General features: G+C 42.8%; 1 protein-coding gene across 1 annotated transcript in view; it reads left to right on the top strand.

The window, feature by feature from the left end:
* The window catches only part of PRDM5 (PR/SET domain 5), a 206,088-nt gene extending 194,314 nt beyond the window's left edge, over positions 1 to 11,774 (top strand). The window contains exons 15-16 of the mRNA XM_083174449.1: positions 4,250 to 4,354; positions 5,705 to 11,774. Coding sequence (XP_083030575.1) covers positions 4,250 to 4,354; positions 5,705 to 5,869 — 270 coding nt within the window. The 3' untranslated portion in view covers positions 5,870 to 11,774. The remainder of the gene's footprint in view (positions 1 to 4,249; positions 4,355 to 5,704) is intronic.
* The last annotated feature ends 762 nt before the right edge of the window (positions 11,775 to 12,536 follow it).

Consider the following 12,536-nt stretch of genomic DNA (forward strand, 5'->3'; position numbering starts at 1 on the left):
GAAAACAATTTAAAGGTTCATCTATAAGTACTACAACTGCAAGTTCTGCACCATTAAGGGCTCAAGTGAAATCTGCAGTCTCCTATGAAGAGAATCTCTACCGTTAACTAGATTCATACTCTAAATAGAGAATATGATAGTGGGCCAGATGCGCTAAGCTTCAAAAGTGATAAAATGGAGAGTGATAAACAGCCAGCCAATCAGCTCCTACCTGACATTTTTCAAACACAATCTGTGACATGGCAGGTAGGAGCTGATTGGCTGGCTGTTTATCACTCTCCATTTTATCACTATTGAAGCTTAGTGCATCTGGCCCAGTGTGATCTATTTATTGGTATCCGGTCCCTGGGTTGACAATGTCTAGGTGTATATTTACTAGGTCGACTATAGCGGTCGACAGTGACTAGGACAACATAGAGGGGGACATTTACCAAAATGGATTCGTAGAAAAAAGGTGTATTCGTAGGGAGAAATACACCTTTTTTTTACGAATTTGTATTTTCGGGATTTACAATCCCAAAAATACAACAATTCGTAGTCCTAAAGATGGAACATTCGTATTTGTATTTACAAATACGAATGTCTACACCATCGATAGAATACGACAGAAATCACCATTCAAAAGAATGGTGGTTTCTGATTTACTAAGCAGCCGTACTGATAATACGGCTGCTTAGTGGTGTAAAACACCCACGCAAATACGACAGGAAAATAGAACACCATTTTCATGTCGTATTTGCGTTTTAGCCTGCACGGATCAGTCAGATCCGTGCAGGCTTCAGTGTAAAAAAATCGAAAAATTAAATAAATAAAAAAAAAAACGGCGTGGGGTCCCCCCCACAGCCGAAACCTGCACCAGGCTGACAGAGCCTGGAGCCGGTAATTAAAAATCAGGGAACCCGACAAATAGGGGTTCCCTGATTTTTAACAACCAGCCCCAGGCTCCTGCTCTGGGGCTGGTTCGCAAAATACGGGGAACAAAATGAGTAGGGGTCCCCCGTATTTTAAGAACCAGCCCCAGGCAAAACCAGCCAGCAGGGTAATGCCACAGCCGGGGGAGACTTTTTATGCAAGTCCCCCCGGCCAAAGCATTAACCCTACCGACCAGTCAGCCTGGCCAGGGGCCCTGGGGGAGTGGGGACCCCCCCAATAAAGGGGTCCCCCCCCTCCAGGACTTACCTGACCAGGCTGAAGCCTGGTGCTGTCCTCGATGCCCCTGGGCGGTGGGCATCGAATTGATAGTTGTGTAAAAAATAGAACAAACTATTGTTTTTTACTGTGGCACTACAAGTGCCAGCAAGCCTCCCCAGCAAGCTGGGACTTGGAGAACCACAAGTCCCAGCCTGCTGGGCATTAAAGGGCCCGCTGGGTCTTGTAGTGCCACTATAGTTAAATAAAACACACTGACACCCATTTTAAATAAAAGTTTAATACACACATTACATACATACTGATACTTACCTTTCTCGGCTCCTGATTGGCCTGCTAGGCGGCCAATAGAATTCAGTCTGAGGAGAGGCGCCGAATATGAAACATCTCAGCATCTCTCCTCAGCGCGATGCAGAGACAGCGGAGACAGCGGGGAGCGCCGACAGCATGAAGATTACCTGGATTACGTCGGATCAAGAGAAGACTTCTTCAGCGCAGGAACAGGTGAGTAGGATTTCCTTCCACAGCTCCAACATGGATTTCTTCGGACCCGGACACCGCCATGGACCTGGAGGACGACACGGACCGTCGACATGGACCTGGAGGACGACGCAGACAGCCGACATGGACCTGGAGGACGACACAGGACATCAGGACCAGGGCTACCTACGGGATCAAGAAAGGTAAGTATCAGTATGTATGTAATGTGTGTATTAAACTTTTATTTATAATGGGTGTCAGTGTGTTTTATTTAACTATTTTTTTTACTGTGGCACTACAAGACCCAGCGGGCCCTTTAATGCCCAGCAGGCTGGGACTTGTGGTTCTCCAAGTCCCAGCTTGCTGGCACTTGTAGTGCCAAAGTAAAAAACAATAGTTTGTTCTATTTTTTACACAACTATCAGCTCGATGCCCACCGCCCAGGGGCATCGAGGACAGCACCAGGCTTCAGCCTGGTTAGGTAAGACCTGGAGGGGGGGGGGGCCTTTATTGGGGGGGTCCCCACTCCCCCAGGGCCCCTGGCCAGGCTGACTGGTCGGTAGGGTTAATGCTTTGGCCGGGGGGACTTGCATAAAAAGTCTCCCCCCGGCTGTGGCATTACCCTGCTGGCTGGTTTTGCCTGGGGCTGGTTCTTAAAATACGGGGGACCCCTACTCATTTTGTCCCCCGTATTTTGGGAACCAGTCCCAGAGCAGGAGCCTGGGGCTGGTTGTTAAAAATCAGGGAACCCCTATTTGTCGGGTTCCCTGATTTTTAATTACCGGCTCCAGGCTCTGTCAGCCTGGTGCTGGTTTCGGCTGTGGGGGGGACCCCACGCCGTTTTTTTTTTATTTATTTATTTTTCTATTTTTTTTTACACCTTGCAGCCTGCACGGATCTGACTGATCTGTGCAGACTGCTAGAAATAATTCGTATTAGCAGCCGTATATACGGCCGCTAATACGAATCATTACACCATCGGAGGGTTACAAAGCAGTCGTATCTGACTGCTTTGTAACTGATCCTCCGGAACACGACTTTGCATACGACTTAAACAGTCGTATGCAGTCGTAGGGAAAATACCAATACGAAAAACTAGGTTTTTCATATTGGTAAATTTCCCCCAGAAGGTCAACATACCCTAGGTCAAGATTGACGGAAGGTCAACATTGACATGGTTGACGTGCATTTTTTTTTAATACTGACTTGGTTCATAGTTAACCATCTAAGTGGGCATAGAGTTAGATTATAATAGTGTGCCCTAAAGATGGCCAGCCAAGCGAGTGGGCACGGTACACTTATATGTTGCCCACGTCGACAGAGTCAAGACTCACAAACATGTGAAAACCGTATGTCAACATTTTCAGGTGTCGACCACGTCAAAGTCAACCTTTTTCTTGTGTCGACCTAGGGTATGCCGAACATTTATAGGTGTCGACCTAGACACTGTCGACCATGAAAGGTTGACCTAGGGACTGTGGACCTAGACACTGTCGATCCCACTATACCATAACCCTATTTATCATGCAGTGATACAGATTTGTCCATATACATCTATCGTCTGTGCATTACAAGTCACCTCATAACACATGAGCTCTGCGTGACTCGATAGTATGGAGTGTCTTTGCTTGTCATTTTTTCCCTCAAAAAGTGTTTGATTCGCAAAGCGCTATGATTAGTATATACAAGCAGCTTCTATTGATTAAAATGATATGCAGCATGCCTATATTCTGTGTATGACCACAGCTGTAACTGCATACAAAATGCTACATCATCAAAATGGAGGGGGCCAATCAGAGCCTGCAACCGGGCCCCCTCCTCTCTTAAGGTGCCTTTTCACAAAAGTGTTGTAGGAGTAGCCCCTTTGCTTAAAGATAATGGTATTTCACCCTCCTTTGATATGATAGGGATAAAGCACGTATTACTGTTTCAGGACTTACAGTGCATTACAGGACTCACAGTACAGTATAAAGCTGATTTCTCCATTCCCTTTGTGTATGACACCATTTTCCTTCTGCATCTCACGCTTCCCCGGAGTCCCTCTATCTGTCTTCACATCTGTCATTGACAGAATTTATATAAGATTACACTGTTTATTATGTAAGATAATATTGCTTAACTGTATTATCCATTCAGTTTGTGGATAGATTGTTAAGAAGCATGTATCTTTCCAGTTTATTTCTCACATTTCATGGAATTATACTAATCTTTTTTTAATGCATCCAATGTATATTTTAAATACCTGGAGAGACGATGGGCGAAGAGCCGGCGTAAGGAAGATAAATGAGCTGAGATCATCTTAAAACTGATTTTATATATATATATATATATATATATATATATATATATGTATATATATATATATATATATATATATATACTGTATGCAAATATATAGCAATGGATATGAGGCAAGAGTAAGGAAGTACATATATTGAATTTCTGGGTGAACTTTTAACATTTTATTACATTATCACTGTTTTAGATTTTTTTACTTCATATTATTTACATAAATCCCAGAGAAAGTAGAAGTGCTTGTACCACACAGCGAGCAATGCAAGTCCCTTAGCAGCATGGAGCCCTGTGTAATCTCACTATGACATTATATCATTGCATACAGGAAAAGCCATACCAGTGCACGGAGTGTAACAAAGCCTTCAGCCAGAAACGGGGCCTAGATGAGCACATGCGGACCCATACCGGAGAGAAACCATTCCAGTGTGATGTAAGTTCTTAAACGTTCATTTTCTATTGAGTAAGACAGTATGCAGTGCTGTGATGGCATTGTGTGTGCGCTGTGGGAGTCTGGCATGTCAGCTCCTGTAACTTCACTCTTTATTATCGCAATGCTGTAATGTACAAGTGGGATGTGTCATATAACTTATGTGTAAAATAATGTGTATATGTTTTCCAGTAAGTATCAATACCAGTATTTTACTGATGTGGGATTTCATTATTTGTTCTAAACTTAAATGTAATAAAAAAAACAACGAATGTACTTATTTTGATTGCATGCATAGTAATGATTTGGAGCACCATATGCATGTATAATTGCAATTTAAACTGCAAAGAGCTGTTTTTATGTCTTATGTCATTATCACCTATTTATCACAGTGTGCCATTCACATTAAGGGGCCCATTTATCAAGGATAGCATTGGAATATTACCGCCCAGGGTCGCATCATAAAATGCGATCCTATCAGCGGGATGTATCATCCCCCACGCACAGGGACAGGACCTTCCCTGCGAAGTGCTGAGCTGGGTGCCGGCACATGTGCGGTTAGCACTGACCCCCCGCCGACCCTACTGCCCCGGCGGCAGTGTGGGATGTAGCCCATAGGCTGCAATGGTCTACCGCCATTTCGAAATGGCGGTCGCCCAGGGATGCAAAGCGATGCTGCCCAATGCTGATGCATCGGGCAGTTTCGCATCCCCCATAGAAACCTATGGGGGGAAGTGGCCGGCAGCAATGCAGGAAGGATCACAGCAGGGACCGGAGATTCATTGTGCAGTAGAGAGGGGGGAAATGAGAAGTAGTGTGATTTGGGTGTCTGCACAGTGCCTGTGGTGTAAGTTGTGTGTCTGGCTCCAGGTGCAGGTACAGAGGGGGCATACAGTTGCAGGCAGTTTGGGGGTTAATCGAGCATTAGACATCGGACATGCAGTACCTAAACACTGGTGCAGGTGAAACATTTCCAGGAGCTTTATAGGGAGATTTCATACTTTTCCAGCTATAATCTTCAATTAATTCACAATAATTAGTGAAGTAATATATTAATGAGAAAAGCCCGTGCCATATTGTGGGCCAGATGTATCAAGCTTCAAAATGTGATAAAGTGGAGAGCGATTAATAACCAGCCAATCAGCACTTACCTGTCATTTTTCACACCCAGCCTGTAACATGGCAGTTAAAATCTGAGTGGCTCGTTGTTTATCACTCTCCATTTTATCACTTTTTAAAGCTGACCCTGTTTGTTTTCCTTATGCTAATAAGGCCTTCTGTTATATTTAGTCCTAACTGCATGAGTCCACAGTGTCACATATTTTATTTCCTTATGTCATGTTTTTGTATTAGGTTTGTGACCTGTCTTTCAGTCTGAAAAAGATGTTGATCCGACACAAGCTGACTCACAACCCTAATCGCCCCATGGCCGAGTGCCAGCTTTGCCACAAAAAGTTTACAAGAAATGATTACCTCAAGGTGCACATGGAGAATGTTCATGGAGAGACTGACAGCTGATTTGCAGTTGAATTTGAGTTAAAGTTGAATCTTGTCCAATCAGAGTATTGGTTAAATGGATGAGACTAACAAGGACCATTCCAATGTTTAGGTACACTTCTGGAGTGGAAAGTGTCACTTCACACATTGCCTAAAAAAAATAATTTTATTTTGTACTGCTACATTTATGCACATGGTATTTTTATGGTGGGTGAGTGTGAATAATGCTTGAAACACTTGAGTATTCCTATAGCTTACATTGTAAATGTTGTTGTTTTCTTGGTTGCCTTTTCACTCTTTGAAATTACTTTTTTCTGATCAGGAACTATTTATGTACTGAAATGGCAGAGTAGATAGCAGAATACAAAACATTGTACCTGATTCTATGCAAACCCTATGGTTTACAAACAATTGCAATGGTTTGGGGTTTACACAGAAAGGGTCCTGTGCGATCACTCAATGTCCCTCCTTAGCCGCAGCATAACTGGCATTCTGAAGTGTTTGGACTGCGGCAACTCGGACCGTTCTACAAAACAGTCAGTGTCAGCCCCCATTTTGTAGGTGTTTCCAGAGCACCAATGTCTGTGTTGGTAAACTTCCTGGACCTGGCAGAGGGGTTCCCAATCAGACTGATTGGGAGCTGTGGATGATTTCCGTACACAAAAGTTGAATCGCATATAGTAGCAGGAGCAGGGGCGTTTTAAGAGAGAAGGAGGCACGTTTGCAGCCTCCTCTGACTGGGCCCCCTTCTCTGCCTGGAGAAGCACCAATAGCAGTAGGTTCTGAGCACTAGAGTGATCAGACCCTACTGCTCATGTGCGAATCTACAGAAAATGGGCATGGTGGTGATTTTTCTGATGATTTTAGACTCAATTAGAGTCCATTTGGATGATTTATTATAAAAAAAAGTCCACCTAAAAAATAAAAATAATGTGAAAAACTCAAGTCAACCTTTTCATGTGGGCCTTTTGCTTGTGTTGGCATTTTGACCATGTCGTCCTACAGATGGAGCCCCTCTCAACTATCTTCCTTAGATCGTGGCTCACCATGGCTAGCCATGGCTATCCTATTGTTCTTAGCAGCAATACAATACATAGAACAATACAGTAATCCTATTACTCACTTAATCCTATTAAAGTGCTAGATGAAGAGGGCTCCATCTGTATTGCATGTTGACCTTTTATTAATGACAACCTAGTGCATATCGACCTTTGCTTGTGTCGACCTATTGCATGTTGTCTTTTTTGTGTCGACCTATTGACTATTTAGACAGTGTAGATCTATCAACCAGAACCACTTCCAAGCACCTCCTGGAGCAGTAAATATTTGTACTATGCTATTGCTTCCTCGCAGCTGTGCAGTACTGACCATATCAGCATTAGGCCCATTGTACAGTATATCAGCTAAAGGAATGTCATGGAAACTAGTGAGTAGGAAAAAATGAAGAAACTCTAATTAAATAAATGGGTACTTATGTATTATCTGGGCTCCCATGTTAAATGCACCCCATTTTTTCATACCATACTATCCCACTACGCATGGAGTTGATTTTATATAGTGTGGCGAGCGCAGCGAGCCACTGTGCCCGAAGCGTGGCGAGCGGACGCGGTCTCATAAGAAAAACGGGAGTCCAGATATTACATAAGTACCAATAAATGTAAACCACGCATTATTAGTAATCTATTCACAATGTGCATTTCTTGTGTTTAAGATACACATTTCCATGCCGTAAACGTGCACAAACAACACACATACATCTGTATCCAGACTTTTGCTTAAGATTGACATCGCCCGGAGAAAAATAATGGAGATGGGCAACATTATATTCTGTCTACAGTATAGGGATGTGTTCAAGTACTTACACAAGGAGGTTTTATCCTTATATGCTTTATAGCAGCATATGGAGATACATTTAAAATGAGCTTTGAGCCCTCCATGTGCCATTGCACCAGCATGAAATCTCCAACAGCAGTACAGCAAGTCGTCCCCATCATGCCCTGAACCAGCAGATGTTTGTATGTAGCCCTATGGGACAGTGAACAAAAGTCTGTAAGTTCAGGGATACCAAAAATGTGGCAAATGTGAGTACTTACTTATATGGGGCGAGATGTACTAAGCCTTGAAGTGATAAAATGGACAGCTCCTACCTGTCATTTTTAAACACAGCCAATGACATGGCAGTAAGGAGCTGATTGTCTGGCAGTTTATTATCACTCTCCATTACAGCACTTGGGACAGAGGTATCAAGCTTCAAAAAATTATAAAGTGGATAGTGATAAACAGCCAGTCAATCAGCTCCTACCTGTCATGTCACAGGCTTTGTTTGAAAAATGACAGGTAGTAGCTGATTGGCTGATGGTTTATCACTCTCCACTTTTTCACTTTTTGAAGCTTGATACATTTGGCCCTAAGCTTAGTACATCTGGCCCACTGTGGGCTGGCTCACAGCTAACTGAATCATCCCCTAAATCTGACAAAGTAAAAAAGAGATATTAAGCAAAGACAATAAAGGTTACTGGAAGATTTATTTCTATGGGTTACTACCCATAGAAATGTAGAATGTTGAGCTTAATTCAGAGATATATATGCAATGTTGATAATTATTCATAGAGTTGAATGGTTAATGGCCATCTGTACATGTGTCGTGGTCACACTGCCTAGATGCCAGTTACCGTAGTGATTCTGCTAGCAGAGTGATTGACAATCCATTTGAGGAGGAAACATGGAATGGCAGCTAAAACGCAGGTGTGCTCTGACCGTTTTGTGGCATGTCTCAGTTTACAACTGATATTCTGTTTGTACAAAACATGGCATTTCATTCCCTGCAATTATTCTGTGCGACCCTATAGGGTAATCAAAGGATCTGCGACAACCACTGTCTATTTGTACGCAGGAGATTGGATCTGCAAAGCCGCCAATGGGCTTCTCAATATGTTTTCAGGTCGCTATAGAATTACCATATTTGTTCGAATTTATTAGCGAACACATTTGAATCAGGTCCTTTCTTTTTAACCCTTTGAATGCCAACATATCTATGAGAGATGTGAAAAATATCTGCTAAAAACGCCAGCGTCGCTCACATTTGTTATATGAATTAAAATAAAAAAAATATTTTGTAAATAAAGGTTATATTTCCTATATAAGGTAATCATTACAGGTCATTATGTTGAATAAAAATGTTTGCTTGCTAATTTTCACACTTATTTAGACAAATTCACTTGGCACTCAAAGGGTTAAGGGGGAGATTCTCTAAACAAGGAATGCGGTAAAAACCCCGTTATCAGGGTTTTTACCGCATTTTGGGATGCTGTAAGTTAACCCGGCGGGGGGCATCGCCAGAAAAATCTGGCGATGCCCCATAGAAGCCAATGGGCTTCTACTGCATCCCTCCGCTGCCCCGCGCCGACCCCCCGCCGCCCCGCATCGCCCCCCTCCCCCCTCACCTGTGTCCGGGCAGCACAGCGCAGTGCTGCCCGGACCTGTGACCTCCTCCCTGCACTGATCCTCTTCCGGGTGCAGGGAGGAGGAGAGCCCGGCGCAGCAGCAGCAGCGCCGGGTGTGTGAGGGAGGGGAGAGCCGCCGGGACCTGCTGGGACCCGGCGACACTCACCGCAAAGGACAGCTCTTAACGCAAGAGCTGTCCTTTGCCTTAATTATCGCATATGTTAGAACATATGCGATAATTAAGTATGCGATGGGCGGCGAAGGGGGGCGGAGATTCTTAGAGAATCTCCCCCTAAATCATTCCCCTTACTTTTATAGCCATCTTTCTATTCACCATTCAACTTAGAGCAGCCTTGTTTTAAGGCCACTCCAGATGGACATTTGGTTGCTGTATGCCACATGTGATGTCAGCTGTATGCCACATGTGACGTCAGCCACCCACCCCAAGAAGGCAATGGCACGCCTATGTTAGCACGGGAACCAAAGTTCAAAGTGCAATCGCATCCTTAGAAGAATGTGATCACAGTTTGGTAGGGGCAGGCGTTGAGTGGGCAGCGATGCAGCATTTATGGAGAGTGTTCTGGACAACGCAGCTGGCACCCAGCATTCAATAGCATCCAGTTGCTGTCTTGGGGCCAGATGCACTAAGCTTTAAAAGTGATAAAATGGAGAGTGATAAACAATCAACCAATCAGCTCCTGCCTGACATCTTTCAAACATAGTCTGTGACATGGCAGGTAGGAGCTCATTGGCTGGCAGTTTATCACTCTCCGTTTTATCACTTTTGAAGCTTAGGTCATCTGGCCCTTGATATTTTAGCAAAACTGTGACTGCTGCTAAATTAGCCCCAAATTGGCTATGTGTGTTGCTCCTGTAAATACTCTTACATTACACAGCTTTTGTTTCTTGCAAAAAGAATAGAACAATCTTGGGATTTGGCAGTGATAGTAGCTGCTACTTATTACCAATATATATATTTTATGAATACCTCAGTGTAAACTTTCCATGTTATGTAGCAACAATTTAGATTGGTGGCACAAACCAGCTGTTACTATGGCTACACTCATATAGTTCATGTATGTGACTTATGTTTTGCTTCTTTTGTTATGACATGCCCAAACATTACAGAATGCATGTCAGAACTTGAAGTGTTAGTGAAGTACTGCAGCCTACATTTACCACACATAACGTTTTTAGATCCTTACATATGTGGTAGATGTGTGATTTGTTGTAAGCACCTTGGGAGCATTTATGAAAAGCTCCAAATAAAATATGCACAAAAGAGAAAATGCAACGAAATGTTTCACAGAGAAATAAAATGGTTTACTGTATATACCTTGAAGTACAATAATTGTCTATGCTGCAACCACTTCTTTAAATGAAAGATTTGCATGATGTACAGTACTGTACTGCAAGTATTGGGTGTGATTTTTAAGTGCAACAGAAAGTTTGGGATGGCGCTTGCTATTACGCGTCGGTACCATCAGGTTTGTTCCATCAGGAAAGTGGCTAGTGCAATCTGTGTAATTTATGAATGTCCTGGTTTAATGGGAAAGTATGGTAAGCCTACCTATAAAACCAAAAGCATGGGAAGCTTGTTTATTACTTATATACATAATTATTATATGTGTCTGGACTGAAAACAGATACATACCCTTCAACATGACCCATTCCATTAGGTACAATATGCTCTGTTTCTGGACTTCCTTACCAGTGGCAGTTACAGAGGTGGGACTGCTGCACCACTGTCCAATATTCAAAAAGGGAGCCACACCCAATACCACTGCAAACATCACTGTCCTGGACTCACTGGCAGTTTATGTGACCCCCTCTTTGAATTTTGGACCATGTTGGAGTCCCACCTCTGTAACTGCCACTGGCAGGGAAGTCCAGGAACAGAGCGTTTAGTACCTAATGGAATGGGTCATGTTGGAGGGTATGCAGATACAGATTTGGTCATTGTCTCTTATGTATATGAAACAGATATTTATCTTAAACTCAGTTCCAGCAGTTTCTCCCATAAATTGACAGCAAGCAAAGTCATATATATATATGTCCTAATATTGGTTCAGAAAACTCTTTTATCCAACTGGTGTCATAACTCACATGCCATTCAGAGAACAGTAAACAACTCCTTAGCAATGCCACATCTACGGGGGAATTTAATTGCCAGCAAATCCATTTGCACAGTCTAACCTGTGCAGCATTACCCAGCTGTATGGCAGCCCAATCACACACAAAATGGTTCTCTGCCCCATTGGGTAGCAAGCACTTTTGTGCCAATTTGGTTCTTTGCCGCTGCAACTTGTGGTGAGTTGGATACTAAATTATTATTATTGAGTCCTCAATAAGTTAATTTTGAGACTAGTTGTGTTGCTATGGGTATTGATCATTAACATATGGATGCCTTTTAAACTAGGCTGTTAAACCTGAGTTTGGAACCAATGGGGCAGATTTATTAACCTTGGAGAAGAGATAAACTGGAGATAAAGAGGAGAAAAGGTAAAAGGAGATAAAGCACAGCCAATCAACTCCCAACTGTCTTTTTCAAACACAGCTGATTGGCTGGTGCTTTATCTCCTTTTACCTTTTCTCCGCTTTATCTCCAGTTTATCTCTTCTCCAAGCTTAATAAATCTGCCCCAATATCCCTAAATACTGTATATGAATATATATAAATTCAACAATTGAAATGCTCTAGCAGATTCTACCAATTGCCAAATAAGCAAAAAACTGAACAAAACCAAATACACAAGTGGTGATTGCTCTATTCTTTAGATTTATATAGAGGGGCTTTATGTACAAATGCTCCCCCGCTTCCCAATGGGTTGGATGTGAAATTAAAACCAGCACTCCCAGTAAACATAAAACACTCTGGGCTTTAAACAGTGAGTGCTGTTTTAAACGCATGGTATTGAATTTATTAAAACATTGGGGCTGATTGAACCTGTGCCCATTTGTGCAGTGAATTCTCGCTGCACATGCTCAGAAAATAATAGAGTTGAAACTGTGGTAGATACAAGCATATACAGTAGCTCATAGGCAAAATTCATTCATGGGCCATGCAGACCGAATAATGTTTGCTAAACACCTGCTACCAGATGGGATACGATCATTAGGTCTACACCAACTAGGTCGAAAAGCATTGGGTCGACACCACTAGGTTGACAAGCAGCAAGGTCGACATGGGTTTAGGTCGACATAAGCATTTGGTCGACATGGGCTAGGTGGATAGTCAAAAGGTC

This window comes from Crinia signifera, chromosome 1 (assembly GCF_055691185.1).
Source record: "Crinia signifera chromosome 1, ASM5569118v1, whole genome shotgun sequence".
In the NCBI taxonomy this organism is placed as follows: Eukaryota; Metazoa; Chordata; class Amphibia; order Anura; family Myobatrachidae; genus Crinia; species Crinia signifera.